Source organism: Talpa occidentalis, unplaced genomic scaffold, assembly GCF_014898055.3.
Source record: "Talpa occidentalis isolate TD23 unplaced genomic scaffold, MPIMG_talOcc4v2.1 talOcc4.10, whole genome shotgun sequence".
Lineage (NCBI taxonomy): Eukaryota > Metazoa > Chordata > Mammalia > Eulipotyphla > Talpidae > Talpa > Talpa occidentalis.
In genome coordinates, this window is record NW_023600993.1 from 88,353,933 (window position 1) to 88,377,448 (window position 23,516).

At 45.0% G+C, this 23,516-nt stretch overlaps 1 protein-coding gene across 1 annotated transcript; it reads left to right on the top strand.

The window, feature by feature from the left end:
* The first annotated feature begins 845 nt into the window (after positions 1–845).
* LOC119234480 (beta-defensin 121-like) lies at positions 846–11,869 on the top strand. Its single transcript, XM_037497454.2, has 4 exons — positions 846–1,308; positions 3,044–3,341; positions 9,604–9,700; positions 10,965–11,869. The coding sequence occupies exons 3-4, from the start codon at positions 9,643–9,645 to the stop codon at positions 11,114–11,116; spliced, it is 210 nt and encodes a 69-aa protein (XP_037353351.1). The 5' UTR covers positions 846–1,308; positions 3,044–3,341; positions 9,604–9,642; the 3' UTR covers positions 11,117–11,869.
* Positions 11,870–23,516: the final 11,647 nt, after the last annotated feature.

Here is a 23,516-nt window from a genome sequence, read left to right on the forward strand (position 1 = left end):
GGAACCAGAGGGCCACAAGGGGGTGCCACGCACACGGAGCCCTGGTGGCCCGAGAAGACTTCACAGAGTGATACCGAGCCCTATTTGGAGGAATAAAGCCCCCAAACAGCAGGCAGATGAGCCAAAGGTGTTCCAGGGAGAGGGAAGTCTGTGCAAAGGCTTATGTTGGCCTTGAAAATGAGACTTATGAAGTGGCTGGCGCCAAAACTGAGAGGAGAACGGTGATGTGAGATGAAGCTCCCAGCACCAGCCTAGGGATGCCCTCAGAAGTAACCCCCCAACAGCCCCATCATCTGAGTGACTGACCAGGCACCGGGCCTCACTGCAGAGACCCAAGAACCAAGTTATTCAAGGCCCCTCTTCTGAACGCTTAGGTTTTGAAAACTCATTCTCTTCCTGTCAGTACCCTTGGCCTGGCTGTGGGGGCTGCACCTGTCATGCCTGAGACGTTTCCCCTTTTTGCTCTTTCAGTCTCCCCACAGCAGTGGGTCCCAAGCGTCGCTGCAAGTACGCTTAATAACCAGAAAACAGGAGGACCTCTCTTGTCTCGCCCGCTGCTCCCCTCAGCAGTGTATTTTAGTCTGTTTTGCTCCCCACTCTGTCTCTGGTGAATCTTCTCACCCCCTGCACCTGTACCCCAGCTCTTGTACGCATAAATAAATAAAAATAAATCTTAAAAGAAGTCTTAGAAATTACTGAGAACGTAGTAGACAACTTGCTTGGATGACTCTGGCGCCACAAGGCCGAGGATTTGACCTTGTAGAGAGGCTGAAGGGGTTGCCAGGGCGGTGAGAAGGCCGGAGGGGGTTGTGCTCTCCTTTTGTTAGCTGGGCCAAGGGGACTTGCATGGGCTTTTCCTCAGGAGAAGTGAGACTCGAAGGCCAGTCAGCTATGCTCACTCCATTCTCAACTGTGAGGCTACCACCTCAGGCCTCCAGGTTCCCCTTCCCAGTCACGACTGGCTGCCTATGATTTCTCCCTGCTGGACACTAAGCAGTGAAGGCGACTAAGCAGAGGCATTTCAGATCAGGGTTTTATGGCCTGACTATGGGTGTGGGAGTGTCGGGATAGTGACGAGACATCACTGAGGGAGGCAGGCTCTTCCAGGGCGGACTGTGCCTGTGGGCACTGAGGGCACGTGTAAGTGGCACGTGTCCCAGCTGAGCAGAGGGAGGAGAGAATTCACCACACTCTCCTCCGTTTGCTTGAAAGCTTGCCAGACCTGAGACTAACCTGTGGGCTGCCTGATCATGAAGTCTCTTCTGCTCACTGTGGCTGTGCTGGTGCTCTTGTCACAGGCCATTCCAGGTAACCTAGACCTCTCTGGGGGCGGGAGGGAGGGGACAGTAGTCTTGATGAGTGGTCTGGAGGATGGGCTGGCAGGTGGAGCACCAACTATAACGCCAACACCTTTCCCTCATCGTCACCCCCACCCTGCCTCACACACTGTTTGGTCAGCTGCAGAGGTCAGGGGCAGGAGGTCTGGTATGTGAGGTGGACTAGTGGGAAAAGGAGGGGGAAGGGAGGCAATAATGACCCTTTCTCAAAGTAGTCCCTTAAATCACTTAGCTTTCTGCATATGCGTCCACCATTATTCTTCCATTTTTGTATTTTATTTAAAATAATATAAGTATATTATTTTATATAATATAAAATATATATATTTAAATATATATTTAAAATAAATATATATTTTATATACTTTCCATTTTTATATTGTATTGTATCTGTATTGTCAGAGCATACATCCATTACACATGCTTCTTCCTCCTTTTAAAACCTTTCCTTAATTCTAGTTTTACATTTATATTTTCTCTTTAATATTTATAATTATTGCAACCATACTGCTGTTGGGACAAGCTGTTATGTTACAGAAGTTTGTATTCATGACTTGTCCAGTGTCCATGATCCTCTCGTGTGGTTGATTAAAACTCTTTCCCTAGCAGGTTCCTTAGGATGGACTCATGGGGACAATATTTCCTGAATTTCAGTATGTTGACTGCAGTTTGTTTTGTCCTTTGTACTTGGAAGTCGGTTTTGATGGATATAATAGCCTTTGCTTACATTTTACCCTCTGTGGGCAGTCTCGCAACCCAGCACTTAACCGCTGCGCCACCAGGGGAGGCCCCCACCCTTGAGTATTTTAAATATGTGATCCCATTTTTTTTTCCTGGCATAAAGCATTGTCAAAAGTCTAAATGTAGCTAAATTTTCTTTCCCTCATTGCATTTTGTTTCTTGACATGGATGCCTAACACATTCTTTTTCTTTAATGTTCAATAACTCTTAGTATTTTTTCAAAACTGCTTTTTATTTGAGAAAAGTTATTGAATGCATCTTGTGATATTTACTGTATTTCTCTGATTTTGTTTTCTCCTTTCGTGGCTCCTATTTGTATGTTGGATTTCTTTTGTCTCTTGTCAATATTTGTAACTTTCCATTGATTCCTTTTTATCTTCCTTTCTTTATTTGTTATTAAAATGTCCTTTTTTCCCTATCCTGTATTTATCTCAAGCCATTAGCTATTGCATTTGTTTATGTGTTTCTTCTAGTCTTTACTTATGAAGTGATTTTTAAAAATTTATAATTCTTTCAAAGGTCTCATCATGTCATATCTGAATTGATTTAATGTTAGTGGTTTAAAAACACAATTTCATTGTGTTTGAGACAGGTGCTATATCTTCTTTTTTTAGGAAGGATGAAATTGATGCCCTGAGAAGGGAAGTAACTTGCTTAAGGTCTTCTAGTTGGTTTGTAGTATAGGCTGATTTCAAATCCAGAGAAGAAATTAGACCTACTATGTGCTAGGTGTGCAACAGTCCATGGTACTAATCATTATGATCCACTGAACCAGTGAGAAAGAACATTCTAGTAGGACCGGGATCGGGATGGGGCCCAGAAGGGACATGAGACTATACCACCACACTGTAAATCTAGAGGGCTTCCTCCTTCTGTGGTCCCCTTTTCTGTTAGTTCTCTCAAGCCAGGACCTGTTTTCTTTCAGGGATAGTACTGATGCCCTTCTTTTTTTCTCTTTATATCAGGCAGCACTGAAAGATGTTGGAATCTTCATGGCTTCTGTCGTGATAAATGCCACAAGGATGAAAGGGTGTTTGTTTTCTGCATGACTGGGACACTGTGCTGTGTGAAACCCAAGTTCCAGCCACATGTACACTGATGTTAATTAGTGCTAGAAACCTGAGGGCACAAAGATAAAGATAACCCTGCCCTCAGTCTGAGGGATTCCTTCAGTAGATTCCTGAGCTTTATTAAAATACCTTTGGCTGACTTCTGTGCCTGTCTCTTAGTATACACAGTCAAGCTCACACAGAAGAAGCATAGGTAAGGAAGTGCACAGAAGAATGGAAACTAGTCTTACTATGTGCTGGGTGTGCATTCATTACCTCACAAATTCCTTCTAACTAACTCGAGAGGCAGATAATATCATCACTTTTATGTTATGGATAGGGAAACTGGAGCTTAGGCTGATGGTGCGATTTACCCAATGCTGCTCAAATAACTAACATATAGAGGTGCTGGGGTTAAATACTGGTCTGCATGTCAGCTTGCAAACAGCTCCTTGCCTCCAGGACCATTGATAACATAAACAGAAATGCATATTATATCTATTTGAATGTCAACTGAAAAACTAGGGGTAGACAGTATTATAACAGGGTCCTAATTTCTGAGGTGATTATAGAAGTTAAAGAGTTAACCAAGAAGGCATTTTATTCCCAGGCCTGATTCTTACTTCTTTTTCTCTCTCTAAAATAATTTTATTTTTCATAGATTTAGTTTAAGTAGTCATCAAAACCATATATACACATGGTTTTTATTTTTTAAGTTTTTGTTTGGATTTGGGTTTTTATTTTCAGATTTTTTAAAGCTCCCTCCCCCTTACAATGTAGAAAATGTACATGAAATTGTTGATGCATTTCTGGAATAGTTGTGCTTTTCTGCATTATCATTTAAAATGAGCACCAGTGTTTCTCAGGCACTGACATTATCACCATCCTCAAAGGGAACAGAAATACGTCATTAATTGCCAAGCGACCCAGCCCACCACCACCCTTGAGGAATATAGTGCAGTGGCTGCCTAGGCAGAGGGCAGGTCATCATTTTTGGTTCAGAGAGAACAATTGTTCTTTCTTCTTTCAAAAGAATTTTCATTTTAAGATCAGGAAGATGAGGTGCGGGTGTCATCCTTGCACACTACTTCCTGCTGAGAAGGGGCAGCGTGATCTCCTAAAGAAAAGGATGTTTTTGTTTTGAATTTCCATGTAAGGGGAGTTTGGCATGCCTGTGGTCATGCCACATAGATGGAAGACCCGGGAATTAGGTGCTGAGACGCAGCTGTGTACAGATCACAGAAGCAACACGAAAAAATAACAGCACAGTGTGCCTACCCCAAGACAAGGAGGATGTCATTAATGCTTTTGTCCAGGATGTTCCATGGCATGGATGTTCCATGGCATGCTATGCCAGCCATTCCACAACTGAACCACACCAGTTGTTTAGACAATGTCAAACCAAGCCATGTCAGACAACTGAACCCAATGAATAGTCGGGGATGTCAGTGCAATTCCTAGAGGCATCCTTAGCTGGGGCAAACATAAGAGGCACTTCCACAGCCTCCCTGGTGGCGCAAGGGGTTAAGCAATGCACTAAGAAGCAATCCGCAGCCTCTGCAGCACGAGTCCGAGCCCTGGCCCGGCCAGAGAGCTAACCACATGGTGAAGCAGACCTCTCCTGCCTCACCCATTGCTCCCCTCAGCAGTGTATTTCAGTCAGTCTGCCTGTTCTGTTCCCCACTCTGTCTCTGGTGAATCCTCTCACCCTCCGCATCTCTGGCCTGTACCCCAGCTCTTGAATGCATAAATAAATAAATCTTTTTTTTTAAAAAAGAGGTACTTCCTCTTAAAGAGGAAGCATTATCATTGAAAGATTGAAGCAAGTCCATTCAAGAAACTTGAGAGAAGCCAAGGGAGATTTCTAGATTCAGATTGAAGCATCTTCTGATGGGTAAGTTCAGACTGTTGTTTCCCTGTTTACAGTTTGATGCCATCAGGTGTTAGGAAAACAGTAACCCCCTTATTTAGTCACAGTCATCTTGGTGATTTCTCTAAAGTTCATATTCCACAGTACCAATTTTCATAGGTTTTAGAAAAATAGTCTTAATTTTCAATCAGTTGAAGCAAAAAAATATGGGGGGCGGTCTGGAAAGGTTAATTTGTAGAGTGATAACCAGGTATTAGAAAAATTCAGAATCCAGTCCAATTTACAGGAGAATGGAAAAAAAAGACCTCGTAAATAATTTAAGACAACCAGAGTCTGAAGTCCACTAAACAAATTACTGAAACATATTTTTCTTTCTTTTTTTAAATAGCTTTTTTGGGAGCAGTTTTATTTTATTTTATGTATTTTTTACATCATTTTTCATTTTTGCACAATGTATGCAATTTCATCTTGGTTACAGTCCTCATACAATTCCCACCACCCCTTCTTTTGATCCTACTCCCTCCACCCTCGCCCCTGTAGTGTCTCTGGTTTATAGTTGCTTGTTGATTTTGATTTTTACTTTATTATAATTAGTCTTTTCCCTGGTCCTTTATTTAGTTTTTTTTAAATTCCTGCTATGAGTGAGACCATCTGGTATTTTTTTTCTTTCTGGCTTATTTTGCTGAGCGTGATCCCTTCCAGCTACATCCATGTTGCTGCAAATTGCATGAGTGTATCTTTTTTGATAGCTGAGCAATATTCCTTTGTGTATAAGTTGAAACATATTTTTCTTTACCTTCACTCCAATTCTACCAAATAATTATAGTAAAATTAGTTTGCAGATTAAGTCTAGTGCCAATAAACTTGTCCAGGTTTTTTTTTTTTTTTTTTTTTGCATAAGCACAACAAGAACAAAATACAATCCATATACTTTAAAAAGTCTGCTTTGCTGGAACTCCTCATAAGGAATCTTAAGTTTAAGTTGTTAGCATCTCAGACCTCAGGCCATGCCAAGTCTCTTTGGTATGTAACACATGTATCTTTGGGTAAGTTTCTCTTCTGAAGGTCCAAGATGTCCAAAAGGTGACCTTTTTTCCTGTTAGACCTAAAACCCTGCAGTAAGGCACTCAGATTGTCTTTTCTTTAAAGATTCTGAGGTCAATCTGGACTCCCGAGTGCAGGTAGCACATTTTAGCCAAAGCCCAGTAATATAGCCATGTTCCTGGAAGCCTATTACAGGGGAAAGGAGAGTCTTGTTGGATTTATGCATATAAGCACACGGCCATGAGAAATATGAATACTCACTAACAGTCCACATTTTGGGGTGTTAGGGAGAGAGAAAGCAAATGTTTTAGTCCTGCTCATGAAAAGTTGTATCTTACCAGGGCTGCACATCATAACTCCACTCATAGAAAGAAGTTTTTGGACAAAGAGAAACAAAATATATTTCAAACAAAAAATCATTAAAAATGGTATGTATCCTCCATGGTTCATTCAACCCCATGCAGAAAATCCTTTGATTTTTGTTAGCAATTATTATGAGTCTATTTTACCATAAGCTCTGCAAATTTTTATTCTCAGTTGCATGGTAAACCTACACTTCTAGTGTATTTGTTAGAATTCTTTACCTGTGAATTTCTCTGAATACAAAGCAGAGGAAGTAATTTTTATAAATAGCAAAAGACTTTAGGAGACAAAGGAAAAAGAAGTAAAGAAGAAAAGGGCCCCATCTTGCTAGCACCAGACATTTTGAAAACTCTAAATGTAAAAATTTACATGAAACTCAACATATCAAGCAGATTCCAATGAATCTATCAGGTTAAAATGGGAAGAGAAAAAGGAGAAGCTAGATACTACCTATGTAGCCTCCTTCAATTTCCTGATTTTGGCCCAAAAACCAAGTCTAACTTTCTTTGATTTATGTTCAAGGACATTAAAATTCTCTAACAATTGTGCAATTCTCTAGCATAATGTGGCGCATGAACTCCCTAGCGGTAGCCAGGCAGAATGTGCATTGTTCCCAGTTGGCTGATAAGTATTCCTGCCACTACCCCGCTGCTCACACTGCCTCCCTATCTGGAATGGCCCCTCACATCCTCCCCCTCTACGCCATTTCTCTGAAACTTATCTGCCTTCAAGCCTCACTGGTCTTCCATGAAGGCTTCCCTGACCACCCTGGCCTTGGGTGATGTCCTCTGTTCTGCTGTAATTTTTTAAAAAGATTTATTTATTTATACATATAAGAACTGGGGTGCAGGTCAGAGTTGTGTGTGTGTGTTGGGGGGGGGTGAGAGGATTCACCAGAGACAAAGTGGGGAAAAGAACAGGCGGATCTACATTGCTGAGGGGAGCAGCAGGCGAGTCAGGAGAGGTCTGCTGCGCTATGTGGGTAGCTCCCTGGCTGGGGATCGAACTCGTGCTGCAGTGGCTGCGGACAGCTTCATAGGTTGCGTCTTAACCCCTTGCGCCACCAGGGAGGCCCATGCAATGTTTTTTGATTTTGACTCAGCACAGACTACTTTGCATTGTTTTTATTCCCGTGATCATCCTGCATGACTACTGTGGCCATGTATTTGGAGGTCACTAATGCTGTCCCTCAGACTTTGCTGGCTTTCTGCATACTAGGCCTGTGATAGGCTCGTACTTTTTGAGCCCTTGTGGTAGGGTGAGGCCATGACACTGTTGTAGCTGGGCGTTACGCCTGCATCCTGCTTTCAAGGTCGGGGCACATAAGGGCCAGTTCAAGACCCTTTAGGGCTCTCTCGTCCTCTCCCATGGCAGTCAGCGGCATGTGAGAGGCTATTCAGTCTGAGTCCAGAGTGAGAAGATGTGGGGCAGTGTCTTCACCCAACCGGTAATGGGTATGCAGATGAGTGAAAAGTAAACTATTCTTATCAGCCATCAACATTCTTTTTTTTAGCTCCCGCATCATAGCCTAATTTATCTTAATATAGTTTACTACTATGGGACAGTACCCTATTCTGCTTTGTATTTCTTGTACTCAGTAGAGTTCCCTATACATAGTAGTTGCTTAATCAAATTTGATTTATTTATTAAACTTCTTGAGTATATTTGGAAGGATATGAAGTTCATTTTAAAATGTTGACTTTCCATTTTCCTAAAGAAACTGTAAGCATTTTAGGAACAAGAACCCTCTTAGTTCTTCTGCTAGCACTTCCCTAACAACTTAGTCCTCAATGCACAAGAGAATTTAAAAATGGCTGGACAGTTTTGGAGAGTGGAGAGGTTAGAGAAGCTTCTTCCAGGAGAGATGAAAACGTGAGATGGTGACAGCAGAGGGTGATTCCTGGGAAAGGAGACAAATGAAATAAAGTTTGGAGGGTAAGAGCAGCTTCTTGAAAGGGTAGGTAACAGGAAAGGTAAGAAGTTCGTGAAGACATCCCTGGAAGAGTGGGAGATCTAGGAACAGGGATAGTTTTGGAAACATACTCTGATAAAAAGGTGGGGTCACTTCACCTCTGTGCCTGCTGGAGCTCAGGCACAGAGGGGTCTGTCCTTGAGCCTGGATTCTGTGTAAGCTCTCTGGGTCTTAGACCTGAGACTGAAATTTTTATCCTTGATTTGAAGAAGTGTGGTGAGCACTGAGAGATTCAGAAGTCTCTGAATCACTGAGACCTAGGTAAATGTGTGGAGTCAGGTGGAATAAAGAAATGGAGCAATAATGCAGTCTACCATGCCTTATAATAAATGCCACAATAAAAGTAAATGGTCTTTCCTCTGCCATCAAAGAGGGTGCTCCTTGTTTTGTTTTGTTTTTTAAGATTTATTTATTTATTTATGCAAGAACTGGGGTATAGTCAAAAGTGCAGGAGGGTGAGAGGATTCACCAGAGCCAGAGTGGGGAGCAGAACAGGCAGACTGATGAAGTACACTGCTGAGGGGAGCAGCGGGCGGCAAGAGAGGTCTGTGTGCCATGTGGGACCCTTGCCCAGTGGCCGGGGATCGAACCGGTGCTGCAGAAGCTGTGGGCAGCTTTGCAACCCAGTGTTCAACCACTGCGCCACCAGGGGAGGCCCGCTACTTGTTTTTTTAAACATGCACAGTTAAAGGTAAAGACTTAGGCTTTCCTGCTCATCCCACTTCACAAATGCTGACATTTTAATATCCAGTGGCAATGGCATGGAGTTAGCAAGGTTTTTCCCTGCTTCTGTCCACCCTTTAGTGTCCTTAAAATGAACCACCAATATACGAGGACATCCTAAGATGTCCTTATTGCTGGAAAGAGACCAAGGAACATACAAGTGTCACTCCTTTTCTGCTGATCTCTCTCTCTTCATTTACAGAACTGAATTTATTAATAGTAAAATCAATGATCTCTCTGCCCCCAACCTCCCACCTAGATCTTCAAAGAGTAGGCTAAGACTTCTACTCCACCTCTCCCCTCTTCTTGCCTCCTCTGGAAGTGCAGAAGAGGGCGGTAATATCCGATAGCCACTCATCCAGTGTGGTTGATTACTTGCCTGCCAGTTTATTCCCAAATGACTGTTTCCTTTTTGGTTCGCTGATCACGGCTGTGCCATGCTCCTTGGGGCAATAAATACCTGCTTGGACTGCCCAGAATGGACACCTCTGCTTACCTTGCCAGGCCACAAGCCTCCTATTCCTCACCGAGCCCTCGTCATTCATGAAGCTCCTTCTCCTGATTTTGACTGTGACCCTGCTCCTGACTCAGGTCACCCCAGGTAACCAGGATCTCCCCAAAGGGGTGGGCCAGGGAGCTCTGGGGGCTCTAACAACTTGATCTTGAAGAATGGCCTGGCAGGCTCCACAGGGGCCTTCAGATGATGTCTCTAGTTGATGGGAAACTTGAGCTCCCTGGTACCAGGTAACCTTTCCAGTGTCATTATTTGAAAGCTCTGACTTTCTCTCTCTGGTTGGCTCTGGAGAACTTGAACATGATGACCTTGGGGAAAGGGTGCATGGAGTATAGAGAACATAGAGTATAGAGAAAATGGAAGATTTGTGTAAAACCATTCCTTAGGGATTTAAATTTTGATCTGTTGTTGCCTCCATGAATATGGTCCCTGAATTGTTGATTATGAAGTTTTCTGATTCTACTTTCTCCAATGACCTCATTTTATCTGGTCTAACTAGGTTGTAGTTTCCTCAGTGCAGCTGTTCCTAATTACCTTGGCTGAGCCCAGCAAAGCCCCAGGATGTTATGGAGAAGGGAGTATGATGATACCCTGGGAGAGTGGAGATGTCCAAGATGGGTGTATTTCAGATTCCTGGCCCCTCTCATTGATAAGTCAGAGAGGGCACCCAAGGGGAAAAGGAAAAGGTAAAGGTTACTAATCACCACTGGACACCTGTGTACCTTATATTATGGGGGAGACGAAGCCCTGGAGAGAGGGAGTCCTCTAGCCTCCCTGAAGGGAGGTGGCCAGGCGGGGGAAGCCCCTATAAGTCCCAGGCTCTTTAGAGGGGGAGGGCTTTGGGGTTGTAACTGGGGTCACAGGTAGGAAAAGGAAGGATAGTGGCCTATAATCTCCCCTAAACCTGGAGGATGCTTTGTGAGAGCTTCATCCCCACATATATTTTTTATATTTCCCTTACTACTGTCTTCTTTACTGGTCTTTGACCTGCCCAGCTGTGCTTCCCCAACTGTCTGCTTTATTTTGAGATTTACCCAGCCCACTCCTTCCTTTTTTTTTTTTTTTTAAAGATTTATTTATTTATTTATACAAGCACTGGGTACAGTCAGAAGCATGTAAGAGAATTCACCAGAGTCAGTGCGGAGAGCAGAGCAGGCAGACTGATGAAGTACACTGCTGAGGGGAGCAGCGGGTGGCAGGAGAGGTCTGCGCGCCATGTGGGACCCTCACCCAGTGGCCGGGGAGCAGCCGGGGATCGAACCGGCGCTGCAGAGGCTGCAAGCAGCTTCGCAACCCAGCGCTCAACCGCTGCGCCACCAGGGAGGCCCCACTCCTTCCCTTTTAATTTCAGTCAAGAAGTGTTGGAGTAAGTTGGGAAAGTGCAGAACAAATTGCGAAGACAATGAAGTGTTCTATATATTATGCAGTAATGAGTCTAAGTGCTGTATAAATCCCAAGCATGTGCCTGTCAAATCTGGATCCTCAAGCATAACCGAATCCTGAGATTGCCTTCTGAAGTCTGACACTTCTTATCCGACCTTGGGTTTGACATCATTGGATCTCACAGTTTTATTAAATCACTTTTGGCTGAATTCTGTGTGCGTCTGGCAGTTCCATGTAGTTATACTTGGAAGGAAGGAAGGAAGGAGGGAAGGAAGGAAGGGGTGTGGTATGTGTGTAGGAGGGAGAACAGAATGGACCAGTAAGCGGTAATTATTTTGTTCATTTACTTGTTTCTTGCCCTAGAGAATTTGGATCTCGTGAAATCTTGGCAGTTTTGTTTACCATTGTATCCCTGGTGCCTGGAACACAGAGGAAAGCAATAAATATTTGCTAACTCTGTGAATATTTGAAGCCTAAGAGTGTCACTTGTCACCCACCAGGTCTCCTGAGTTCTCACGCTTTACCATTGTCAGAGACACAAGACTGAGTGTGCTCTGTCTTCACGTATCATATCGAGTCATCAAGGGCCCTTGTTTCTTGTCCTGCAAAGCTTCCATTTTTTCACTGCCGTAGGGTCATTCTCTCAGTCCCACGTTGACACCCTTCCTCCTCTTTCCTCATATTTGAGGCCTTTGTACATTGAGTTTTGCTGCTGATCCCTTGATCTGTCTGTCAGGTGAGATGGTCCCACACTCTGACATCCAATCTCACAGTGGTTCTTGGTGGAATCGAGCAAGATTCCCTCAACAGATTTGATGATGAAACACTTTAAGTTTATTCTTGGACATATGATTAGATTTCACCAGAGATCACAAGGGCAGAAAGAGAATTTCTTGGGAGGATAACATGGAGCTCACAAAACATACTGGAAGTCTAGACAGCTGGGCCTGGAGGCAAGGGGCAGTGGGCAGCAGAAACAACCTAGCAGGACCCCGCACTAGCATCACCTCTGGGCTCTTGCCTGGACTTCTCCAGGGACTGCTGGCCACCATGTAAGTATATCCTCCACCTTCCCTGTGGCTTGGATCCGGGCCTTTATGACTCAAAGTCCTTTTTGGACCGCCCACTGGCCGGGCTGGTACGGCGTGCCTGTCTGCTGATTCCCAGTGTCCTGTGCAAGAATTCTTGCCTTTAGCGCTGACTGTGGTAGCAGGTCAGCTCTCCTTTCCTTCAAGACCCAAAGAACAGAGAATCGCTCTTTGACAGAAAAGGGCTCATTTGTTTGGTGTCCAAAGATACAGCAGGCAGCCCCTGCCAGGGAATATTACTTCAAAGCCATTCCCTTCACTAGGAGAGTCACCTTTCCATCTCCACCATTCTGATTGCCAGGGTTGGAACTAGAGTGAGGACATGGCAGTGCTTACGGTGCAGCCCATGGGAAGCCTCTTACTCTCAGGGTCACACATTACCTCCTTAAATGTCGCACCCTAGGCTCCCTTTCACCCTTAGCCCCAGCCTCGCCATTGCACCTGCGATTCTTGCACTGCACCCCACACTCTCACGTACATTTGCTCAATGTCTGTCTTCATGACAGACTGAATCCCCCATGAAGACAGAGACCACCGTGGGCGTGTTTTCTGTATCCCAGATCAGAAACTGGCACAAATTGGCTATTCAACCCACATTAGTTGAACAATTGTCCAACGTAATGAAATATGTGTTTAACTTAGCATAGAGGGCAGAAATGATCACATAAGAAAATACCCTCTTTTAGGTAGAGCTTCGTGTTGAAATAGTATAAAATGCATAAATACATTTGATATTCAATAGCTATGCAATGGTACTAAGAACCTATGTTGAGGTTATAAGACAAGACACTCACCCGTCACAGTGTCAGTCTCTGGCCAGTGCTGCCACTATTCTTGAGCAGGTTGCAAGGCATGCTTTTGGGAGCCAGCTGACATCCCTTCTGAATGTCTGGAGTTCTTGAGGATGGCAGGTCTTGCCTTAAAAGCAAAATGATTGCATGTTAATGAGGTCAACTCTACAAATGTATTTTTATTTATTTTTCACATAAAAGATTTTATTAATCCTCGCATGAAAAATCTGCACAGATAAAGCCCCTAATTTAGAATCTTTATTCCTTCTGTTGTACAATCTCCAGCTTACTTTTTGCCATTCTGTTCTTTTTTTTTTTTTAATTTTACTTATTTATGCATAGAACTGGGGTATAGGCCAGAGGTGCAGGGGGTGAGAGGATTCACCAGAGACAGAGTGGGGAACAGAACAGGCCGATTGACTTGAAATACACTGCTGGGGGGAGCAGCGGGTGAGAAAGGAGAGTTCTGCTGCGCCATGTGGGTAGCTCCCTGGCCGGGATTGAACTCAGGCCTTCATGGTGATAGTGCTGAGACTTAACCCCTAGGCAGGGAGACCAGCCATTCTGTTCTTGGGTTCCTTTCTCTGTTTTCTTATGGTTTTTTTCTTTTCATACAGGCTGTGTCTTGTAAGTCTCTACGTTCATTTTTTTTGTAACTCGAGGAATTGTAAATCATCCCCAAACCAGTAGCTGTCTTCCCACCTCCCAAACAAGTTCTGAATCCTAATACAAAGCTGACATCTGGGCTGGTCTTGTACATTTTAGCCAGTGTTTCCCGAATTTCTATTTTAGGTGCTGTTGCCTTCCTAGGTGAAGGATGTCAAGGACCACTTGTTTCCACTAAAGCAGTAGGTCGGTCATCAGCCTCCTAGTCCAGATTGCTGTGTCATTCTGGGGTGAAGGATGGCTGCATATGTGACAGATGATAACACTGTTTGGGGGGAATGCAACATGATCTATATTTTAAAAACAAACATTGTGGCAGGGTGATCTATTAAGGACTTATTGTAGCAATTATCTGATAATTTCTTTCCATTCTATTGGAGCAGGCAGTAGCAAAAATAGTGAAAAGATACTTTTCTTTGGTTCTGCCTAGATATTGGAAGGAAAAACAGGACTTTGTGTTATGAATTCTGCCTCCCCTTTCCACTGGGGAGTGGAAAGTGTGTGTGTGTGTGTGTGTGTGTGTTTCGGGAACTGCCCTGAAGACAACCCTCTCTTCCCCCTACCCCATCTTTGTTAGGGAGACCTGGGTGCAAGGAGGGAAATTAGGTTGGCTCTCTCAGGAGGAGTGAGATAAAGCTTTTTTTGCTACAAGATTGAAAGGAGTAGCCTGGCATTTGGGGTGTGGAGTCTCCCTATAACAGTGAGCAAAGATGGGGGGCTGGTTGGTGTTTGATAAAACACTTCCAGGTGACAGTTCTTGAATGGGCTTGTCTTCATGGACGGCAACCGCCGTAGAGACGGTCTCGAGGACCATGGTCCTGGGAGAAGCAGCAGGGGTCTCCCTGGTTGGGCCTCTGGTCAGCAGAGAGAGCCCTGGAGCAAAGTGAGGAGCCAGAGAGTAGAGATCATCATCCTGGACAAGGACCTGTGCGTGCCCATTTCTCAGAACCATGGGTTCCTGGTAGGGTCAAGAGGAGGCGGGCAGGAACCCCAATAGTAACTAACATTGGACATTCTACCAGCTTTGCAAGTGGTATCTTGGAACTGAATTTAAAAGAAATAAATATAAACAAGTTAATGCAATTTTTCTCGAGACTTGAGTGTGGTGTTGTTACTGAACGCCGGCCTCAGTTTCCCTCAGCCAATAAAAGGAAACAGAGTTTGAGGAAAAGGAAAGTGGTTTAATTTGTCGACAAATGAGGAAGGCCCCTTCCCCTCACCTATCTCTGTGCTGGCACTTTCCCCCTCCCCTTAGTGAAAACCAGCTGGCACTCATCCATCTCTGTGTTGAGCTGGTGCCCACTTGTCTCCGTGCGGACCCCTACCATCTCCCCCTTGTAAATACCCCTGCCCTCTGCCAAAGAGCAGGACGGTTGTCTTTCAGACACGAGTCTGCTGCCCTCCTCATTTGTTGACAGATTAAACCACTTTCCTTTTCCTCAAACTGTTTCCTTTTATTGGCTGAGGGAAACGGAGGCCGGTGTTCGGTAACGGTGGGACATTTATAACCTTGACATGACTTTAGATATTTTAGTGAATTTTAGAAGAAATACTCTCACAAGCATCTTTCTTGGAACACTGCTTGAAACAGAAAACAGCTGGAGATTCACTAGCTTTGGGGTATCGCTGGCATGATGCCTGTAGTGGCAACAGGCGCAGTGTGGACAGTCAAGAGGGAAAAGGGTGCCGGCAGGGCGAATCTCGGCTCTTTCTCTGGCCGCTCCCTGGCGTACTCAGTCTCCTGTGCTCCCCTGGCCAGGTCTCAGCGTGGTCCTCCGGAGCCCGCAGTGCAGTCTCTGAGTGACGCTGCCATTTTAGGCCGGGCCTCAGGGCACAGGTGCCCGCCCTTGCTACCTGGGCCCAGGTGTCCGTAGTCGCAGGCCCCGGGTGCCCAAACCCCTGCGCTCTCGGCGATAAGACCCTGATTCTCTCATTTACCCTGCAATGCCCCTCCCCTTCGTATCAGCTTCCTCTAGCTGCAGGCCCTTTCCTGCCTGTTTTTCCTACCTGGCTGAGATTGTGAGGTGATGACATGAATGTGTGGATGTCAAAGAGACTGTAAAAGGCTGTGAATTTAGGGTTCCCATTTCTTTCACCTGCTTGTCATATTATTAACCTCTCAGGGTAGAGGTGAAAGTACCTGTGAGGGGCCCACCCCTTAATAATTAGTACTTCCCTCCCCCTCCCCATGTGGGACTCGGGTTGGGGGGCAGGTTGGTAGGGGTGAAGGTGTGGGAGGGTGAGTGCACAGGTGAGTGGCTTTCTAAGAACATCAAAATGCAGCCGCACAGATTTCAGGAGGTGGGTGGTACTGGTTACAGAGAACTGACCAGGCCAGGGTGTACCCCTGTGGGAGGCATTACAAAGGCTGCGGCTACAGCTTGGCGGGTTCCAGGAGTTTCCACCCGGTAACCAGGGGTCACACTGACTCTCTGAGCAAGGTCTGTCTCCTTCCCTATCTCCTGGCCTCTCCTCAGCCTTCTACTCACTGGCCACCATGGCAGTGCCTGCCCCCTGCTCCCCCCTGGTCCCTGCTCCCCCTTCAGTCACTTCCCTCAGCCTTAGCCCAGATCTCCCAGCTGAACAGGAAAATCACCAGCAGCTGTCACTCTCCAGAGTTATAGAGTCACTTGGCTCAAGGGGAACAAAGGGAATGAACTAGAGCTTTAGGCCATGACTTGCTGATGTGAGAACAAGTACTCAAATACACACAAACACGCCCCGTACCAATTAGGTCTCTACACAGAAACTGCACATAAGGATAAACAGACACAGGTAGATTCAAGTGCCTGCATACACAAAATACATGCAAATAACACATGCACAAGAAATGTTCTTAGGGGGCCTTCCTGGTGGACTACGGGTTAAGTCTCAGCACAATCACCACTATGGCCTGAGCTCCCTGGAGCTACCCACATGTTGTGGCAGACGTCTCCTGTCTCGCCCGCTGTTCCCCTCAGCAGTGTATTTCAGTAGATCCACCTTTTCTGCTCCCCACTCTGTCTCTGGTGAATCCTCTCAACCCCCACACCGCTGGCCTACACCCCAGTTCTTCTATGCAAAAATAAATCTTAAAAAAAAAACAAATCACAAAATTTGGGCCTATACAACTATATACAAATTTATGCACGTGAACATACATATAAACAAATATAAACCAATACAAAGATAAACCCAAACACCCAAACAAACTCACCTTAGCAATTAAACCATCGTTTTCAATTTCTCCTTATCTCAGTCAGCACCACTTCTCAGCGCCAAATCATCACGGTGCTCCTAGGGTAATCAGTGTAATGAGGATTTATAATGGAACTTACAAAGAATTGCAAGGAAAGAGCTGGAATAAAGAAGGGCCTGGGATTTCCAGGTTGGGAACTTCCGGTCTCCTACAATAACAACAGCAGACACATTGCAGGATTCAGGTGTTGTTCTAAGTGCTTCATGCTCATTCACGCATTTGCTCCTCATTAACAACCCCATGAAGTATTATTCTGCTATCATGTAGCTGAGGAAATAGGCTCAGAGTTAATTAAAATTTTCAGGTAACACAGCCAGGGGACTAGTTTGGGAATACAGGCTTATTCAGACACCACTATGTTGTCTCGTTCCCATGCTGAGCCCTGCAGACAGTGATAGGAGGTAAGCTGCTCAGTCCCCAACCAGCTCGCACCAAACACCTGGCATCTGTGGGGTGGAGCCCCCGCATCTCCTCATCCTGATCAGCTCCACAGCGCACCAAGCACGTCCTCGTGAATACCCTTACTGAGTGACCTTAAGACAAGTTTGCAGAGCTGGCCAAGTAGAATTCAAAATAAAACAACATTCAACTCTCAACTCTCATCATTTCATGTCCGTGGAATGATGCAAATCCTTTTCATATGCTGAAATTCAGATTGGCTTTTGGATACTCTGACTTAATTTTTGGTTTCTGCCCACTTCTCCTCTTGGGTTATCTAGTCTGCTCTTGGATGTCACCCTCAGTGCTCCTCCCCCATCACCCCCAAAGGTTTCTCTCAACTGCCCACGTTCCCCAAGCCCCAGTCCCCCCACCCAAAGGGGAAATTGGGTCTGCTCTCATTGAGATGATAGAGGCCAAGGCCTCCAAGGTTCCCGTTCTATTCTCTGTCACCTCAAAACAGAAATTATTACTAGAATGTACTGAGCACTTACGACCTGCCGGGCACATTGCTAAGCTCTGGTTAGATGTGTTTTTAAATCACTTACAGGGTACAAGAAACTACGAGGCAGACATGACTGTTATCCCAAAATTGGTTAAGCAGTTTGCCTGTGACCACTGTGTCCATTGGGGGTTTCCAAAGGAAACTTTTGGCTGTTTGACAGATAAGAGCCTGCACTCAGCCTTAGAAAGTGGGTTGGGGGCCTCCCCGGTGGCGCAGTGGTTGAGCGCTGGGTTGCGAAGCTGCCCGCAGCCTCTGCAGCGCCAGTTCGATCCCCGGCCACCGGGCGAGAGTCCCACATGGCGCGCAGACCTCTCCTGCCACCCGCTGCTCCCCTCAGCAGTGTACTTCGGTCCTTCTGCCTGCTCTGCTCCCTGCTCTGGCTCTGGTGAATTCTCTCACCCTCCCGCGCTTCTGACTGTACCCAGTGCTTGTATAAATAAATAAATAAATCTTAAAAAAAAAAAAAAAAAAAAAGAAAGTGGGTTGGAAGGTGGTCTAGGTGTAGCCAGGGTGAAAACTCATCCTATGGACCCAGTTTATTGAGGGCATGGCTGCCATCAAGTGCCATTTCTTGGGGCCCTGAGTTCGACTCCTGCTGGCCCTGTTTCCTCCTGCCCGGACACTGGGCATCATCGTGGGCTCTGGTGCTAAGCAATTTCTCGACTGCTCCTGCTTCCTGGAATCACAAGCTCCTGATTCCAAGAACAGAACAGGGGCCTCTGATTGACAGAGCCCACACGACATGCTCTCATCTGAAATGCAAGAGAGGCAGGAAAACATGTATTTGACCTTGGAGGTGGCACCACCCCTCCTTAGGACTGCGATTGTGAGGTAATCTCCCCAAATGGGAAGGTGGAGACAGAAAAAGCGAAACCAAAACAAAGCAGAATAATATCTATAGCGGTCACATCGATAGTAATTATCAGAGGCAGTGTCTGAAGTCAGGGCTGGCTGGCATCCACAGTGGAGGCTGTAAGGACACTTTACGCAGTCCCTCATAAAACAACTTCCCCTCAAGAGAGAAAGTCTCCTTTTGCTGAAGTCTAATGTTTCCTTTTAATTCTGACTCCAAGCCCTTTTTATTCCCTTTTATTCCCATCAACAAATGCCTTTCCATTGCTGACTATACAGCTATATCCCTTTGCCGCGGACCAGCACAGCAGTAGGCAATGAGGCCGTCTCAGGGTTGAGAGACTGCGCAGGGTGGTCAGGGATTCGGTTAAAGAAATGACAAACAGACACACTTCAAGAGAGAGTGTAAATCTGAGTGTAACTTTATTTTTGTTAGTGGTCAGTATATATATGTTTTTTCTAAAGGCATAGGAACAGTGAACATCAAAGAAATCAGTTTGTTCATAGGTTTAGCTTATCATTGACAGGGCAGTGATTTATGTCCAAAATACATCTGGACCTAGCCGCATTCCTAAGTAGACAGGCTATTAACTCTTTCTATATTCTTGTACTAATTACTACTACTATTACCTACTTATGTTTACTCATAATTAATTGTCATAGGTAAATTTATATTATAATGCAGTTAATATCAAAGGTACTAAAGTTAAGCACATAATAGAAAGATTATTAAACCAACAATTCTATTATAACACAGTGTTTAGTAATGTTTCATTTGCATTAGCCTAATTATTAAATTACGTATGTTTTTTAATTAGCAATCAATGACCAGAAAAAGGAAAGATTTTAGAGAGACAGTTGTAGCAGAATAAAGTTTATGGTCCTTGAGAAAGCGAGATAAGGTTCCAGGTGGTCAGCATTTCTTTTAATCATCTTTGTGGCAGCTTCTGGTGGTCGTTATCTCTTGGCAGGCATTCGGCTTCTCTGCATCTTAGGGAGTTTGCTGTTCTCCCCCTGCGCGCATGGTTCCTTGCCCACGCCGGACCTCAGGGACCATGGCAACAGCCATTAGCCCTGAGGGTCACTGCAGGGGGAGGTGCAGCATCCCTTCAGCTTAAAAATGGCACATCAGGGCCTCCCTGGTGGTCTAGGGGTTAGGTCTCAGTGTTATCACCATGATGGCTTGTGTTCAATCCTGGCCAGGGAGCTAACCCACATGATGCAGTAGACCTCTCCTGTCTCCCACTGCTCCCCTCAGCAGTGTATTTCAATCAATCTGCCTGTTCTGTTCCCCACTCTGTCTCTGGTGAATCCTCTCACCCCCTGTACCTCTGGCCTACACCCCAGTTCTTCTATGCAAAAATTAAATAAATAAAATCTTAAAAAACAATAAAATTGTTACATCACCCACATATTTTCTCAGAACCTTCTCCTTAGTCTGGGGCCTTTTGACCAGATCTCATGGGTATGAGATCTGGCCCTCGTGGGCCTGGGTCAGATATCTGACTTCTCCACATCCCCCTGTGAGGAGGGACCCTCGATAACACTCAGTATATTGTCATGTTATTACAAGCATTAATTCCATCATGGCTGGGGATAAGAATGGGTAATAACCACAAATGGGTCATGAGGGAGTTTTGGGGGATGCCAGGAAGCTTCTAAAATTGGACAGTAGTGATGGCAATACGACCTTATAAATTTACTAAAACTCACAGGATTGTCACTGAGTGAGTGGATTCTATGACATATAAACTACACTTCAATAAAGTTAGAAAAAAAATGAAGGCCATGCGAACAAATATTTCTCTGACCTCATCCCCTCCTCTCTGCAGATATCCCTCAACTTTTTCTAAGCAAGAATCATTTAAGGCTTCTCTCTAACTAGCTCATTTAACCGGGCCACCTTCTATCCCAACCCCGAAGAAACATAGGAGTCAGGGTTGTATATATAGAAAAGCCAAATTTGGGGCCAGTCAGACCTGAGTTCAAATCCTCGACTTCTTCTGTGGTCACTTGGGGGAAATGTTTACCTTCTGAACTTTAGTTTTCAAACCAGTTCAGTGGGGAAAACTCCATTTGGCTGTGAGAATGAAATGAGACTATACAGTGAAATATCTGTCACTAACCCAGCAGAGGTCATGGCTCACTCCCCGGCTTGGGGGCAGAGTCTTTGCTGAGGCTTCCAGCTTTCAGTGATGTGTTTTCTCTCACCCTTTATGTTTATTTCTCTCAGCTGGCATGCATTTCTCCTGGGGGCTTAAACCAGCTCTAACTTACGCTCCCTCTCTTGCCTGTGCCCTAACAATTATCTTCACACTAGCTATCAAAACGATTTTTCAACATTAAAAAAAAACTATGAATATGGCTCCATGGTCCTCCATGAAAGCCCTACTGTTCCCCATTGCTTACAGAATGGGGTCCAAAGCCTGAGCCTGGCATCCAGTCCCTCAGGATGACGTGGCACTTGCCCCACCTCCTGAGTCTCCCCTTTTGTCTCTAAACACTCATAGCCAAGGCTCCTTCCTGACTATCGTCCTGATCTTCCTCTATGGAAATCTCCTGTCTCTTCTCCCCACCTAGGAAGCCTTTGGGCAATTCACTTCCCCTATGTAAGGGGCAGGAAGGACCACAGTGCAGGTTCTCTGATCCCATGCAGACCGGGTAAAGGAGGAGTCAGAGTCCTCAGTGGTTTTTTGCAGGTCTTTTATTGGGGTTCACCAGGCATATGGCAGGCAGGGGTGCTGGCTGGGGGGCTGGCAGGCTGGCAGGCCTCAGCAAGGCTGGCAGCCCCCAGCAAGTCTTCACTCTATCTGGACTCTCTGGCGTTCGTTCTGCTGCTTCTCGGCTTCTGCTTTGGGTTCTTGGCTTCTGCTGCTGCTGGCGTCCCCGTGACACCACCCTTAAAAAGCACAGTCTTAGCCCAGGTGAATCTCATCTACCTATGCCCGCACCCTATTCCAGGTGCCCGCCATCAGGCATGCATTCAAAAACTCAAGGATCCATCATCTATCCTGATGGCAGGAGGGCAGAAAAGCCTGACATTTTTCCTTACCCTACACCCTACCTCTCAGTTTTGTTCTATATGAGTTGGAGGTGATTTCTACTTCTTGTTTTGAGGATTAATAATACTGACAAATGCAAGTCTGGGGCCTGGATGACAATACAAACAAAAATGAAAAACATCTACAAGACTAGTTAGCCACAGCTGTATTCACTGTGTACATTATTTGTGTGGTCTGCAAATTATTAAACAACATGCCAGGTGTGCTAGAGATTGCTAGATCTTCCCCAGTAACTGTCTTCCCTTTCTTCTTAAACCATCCTGAATTTTAGTTAGTGGTTGCCCAGAATAAGGAAAATATTTCCAGCCTACCTGGACACTAAGCGTGGCCATCTGGATGGACTCTGGCAGATGAACTGTTGTGGAAACCGAGTGTGCAAATTCTGAGTGGTCTGCTTGAAAGGAAAGTTGTGTGCTTCTTTCCTCCTTCTCCTTTTTCTGTGTCTGCAATGGATACTTGACAGTGCGAACTCGAGCAGCCTCTTGGATTATGAAATGAAACTGCCTGAGGAGGATGATGGAGCATCAAGTCAGAAGGGAATCTTTTTCCTTGCTGAATTGTGAACCTGCTACATTATGCTTAACTGCTAGTCTAGCCTTTTACCTAAGGAAAAGATTCATCAAAGAAATCCAGTTTGTCTTTTGGAGTCATTGTTTGGGGGAAAATATCTGCTAAAACAGTTGAATTAATGTCTTAAATAATACATCAGATGATGTTATAGGTTGCAAGACAAATTTCTTGCATTCTAATGGGAGAGACAAAAGATTAAACAAAAATAAATCTAAAAAGAATAGATAAATCTATGACAGTCACCAAACAAATTATGAGGATGCAGAGTGATGCAGGTAGGAGCACTGTTCTCTAGGGTGGCCCAGAAAATCTTCTGCAAGGAGGTGATATTTGTGATCAGACTGACCTAGGCATGGGAAGGCACAGGACCTAGACATGGGAAGGCCTGCGAGAAGAGCTGTACAGGGAAGATCCCGGGGAGCTAAGTGGGAACAAGAGCTGCAAGTTCAAAGTCCAAAAAGATATCCTTCTAGGAAAAAGAAAAATATCGGACGGTTTCATTTATGGGAGGAACACAGGGAAACTATACAAGGGATCAGAGAAAAAAAAAAAAGACAGAACTGGCAGGCAAACTATAATGGGAGATTCTGCAGGGGACGGAGAGGGAGAGGGAGCAAAACAGCGCTGGGAAGGGCACAAGAGACAATGGTGATGGTGCACAGGTGTCTTGATGATGGGAATTTTGTGGGGACTTCACCTGAAAGGAGAAATCAAACATTGTACAAAAATGAATAACAATGTAAAAATATATAGATAAAAATGAAAAAAAAAAGAAAAAAGATACTTCTGTTAGACAGCTGAGAATAAGTACTTTTTTTTTTTTTAAGATTTATTTATTTATTTATACAAGCACTGGGTACAGTCAGAAGCTCAGGAGGGTGAGAGAATTCAGCAGAGCCAGAGCAGGGAACAGAACAGGCAGACTGACGAAATACACTGCTGAGGGGAGCAGCGGGCGGCAGGAGAGGTCTGCACACCATGTGGGACCCTGGCCCGGTGGGTGGGGATCGAACCAGTGCTGCAGAGGCTGCAGGCAGCTTCGCAACCCAGCGCTCAACCGCTGCGCCACTGGGAGGCCCTAGAATAAGTTCTTTTTAAAAATGAAATGTTTCTTGATACATATGTAACTGTTAATTAATTGATATTTTGGGTAGTCTCAGGAAGCCAAATACCTGTAATTTGCCTGTCTCTACCAGCAAGAGGCATGGGTGCTGGCCAGTTTCCCATACTCTAATCTTGTGCTTTGCTACATCTGCCACGTACTGTCCTTTGGCCAGACTGAGCCCATATAAACTTCTCCTGCTATAATT

Coding starts and splice junctions, on each gene's coding strand:
- LOC119234480 (XM_037497454.2), top strand. CDS start 9,643: ATGAAGCTCCTTCTCCTGATTTTGACTGTGACCCTGCTCCTGACTCAG. Junction 9,701..10,964: donor CCTGACTCAGGTCACCCCAG/GTAACCAGGATC, acceptor TTTTAATTTCAG/TCAAGAAGTGTTGGAGTAAG.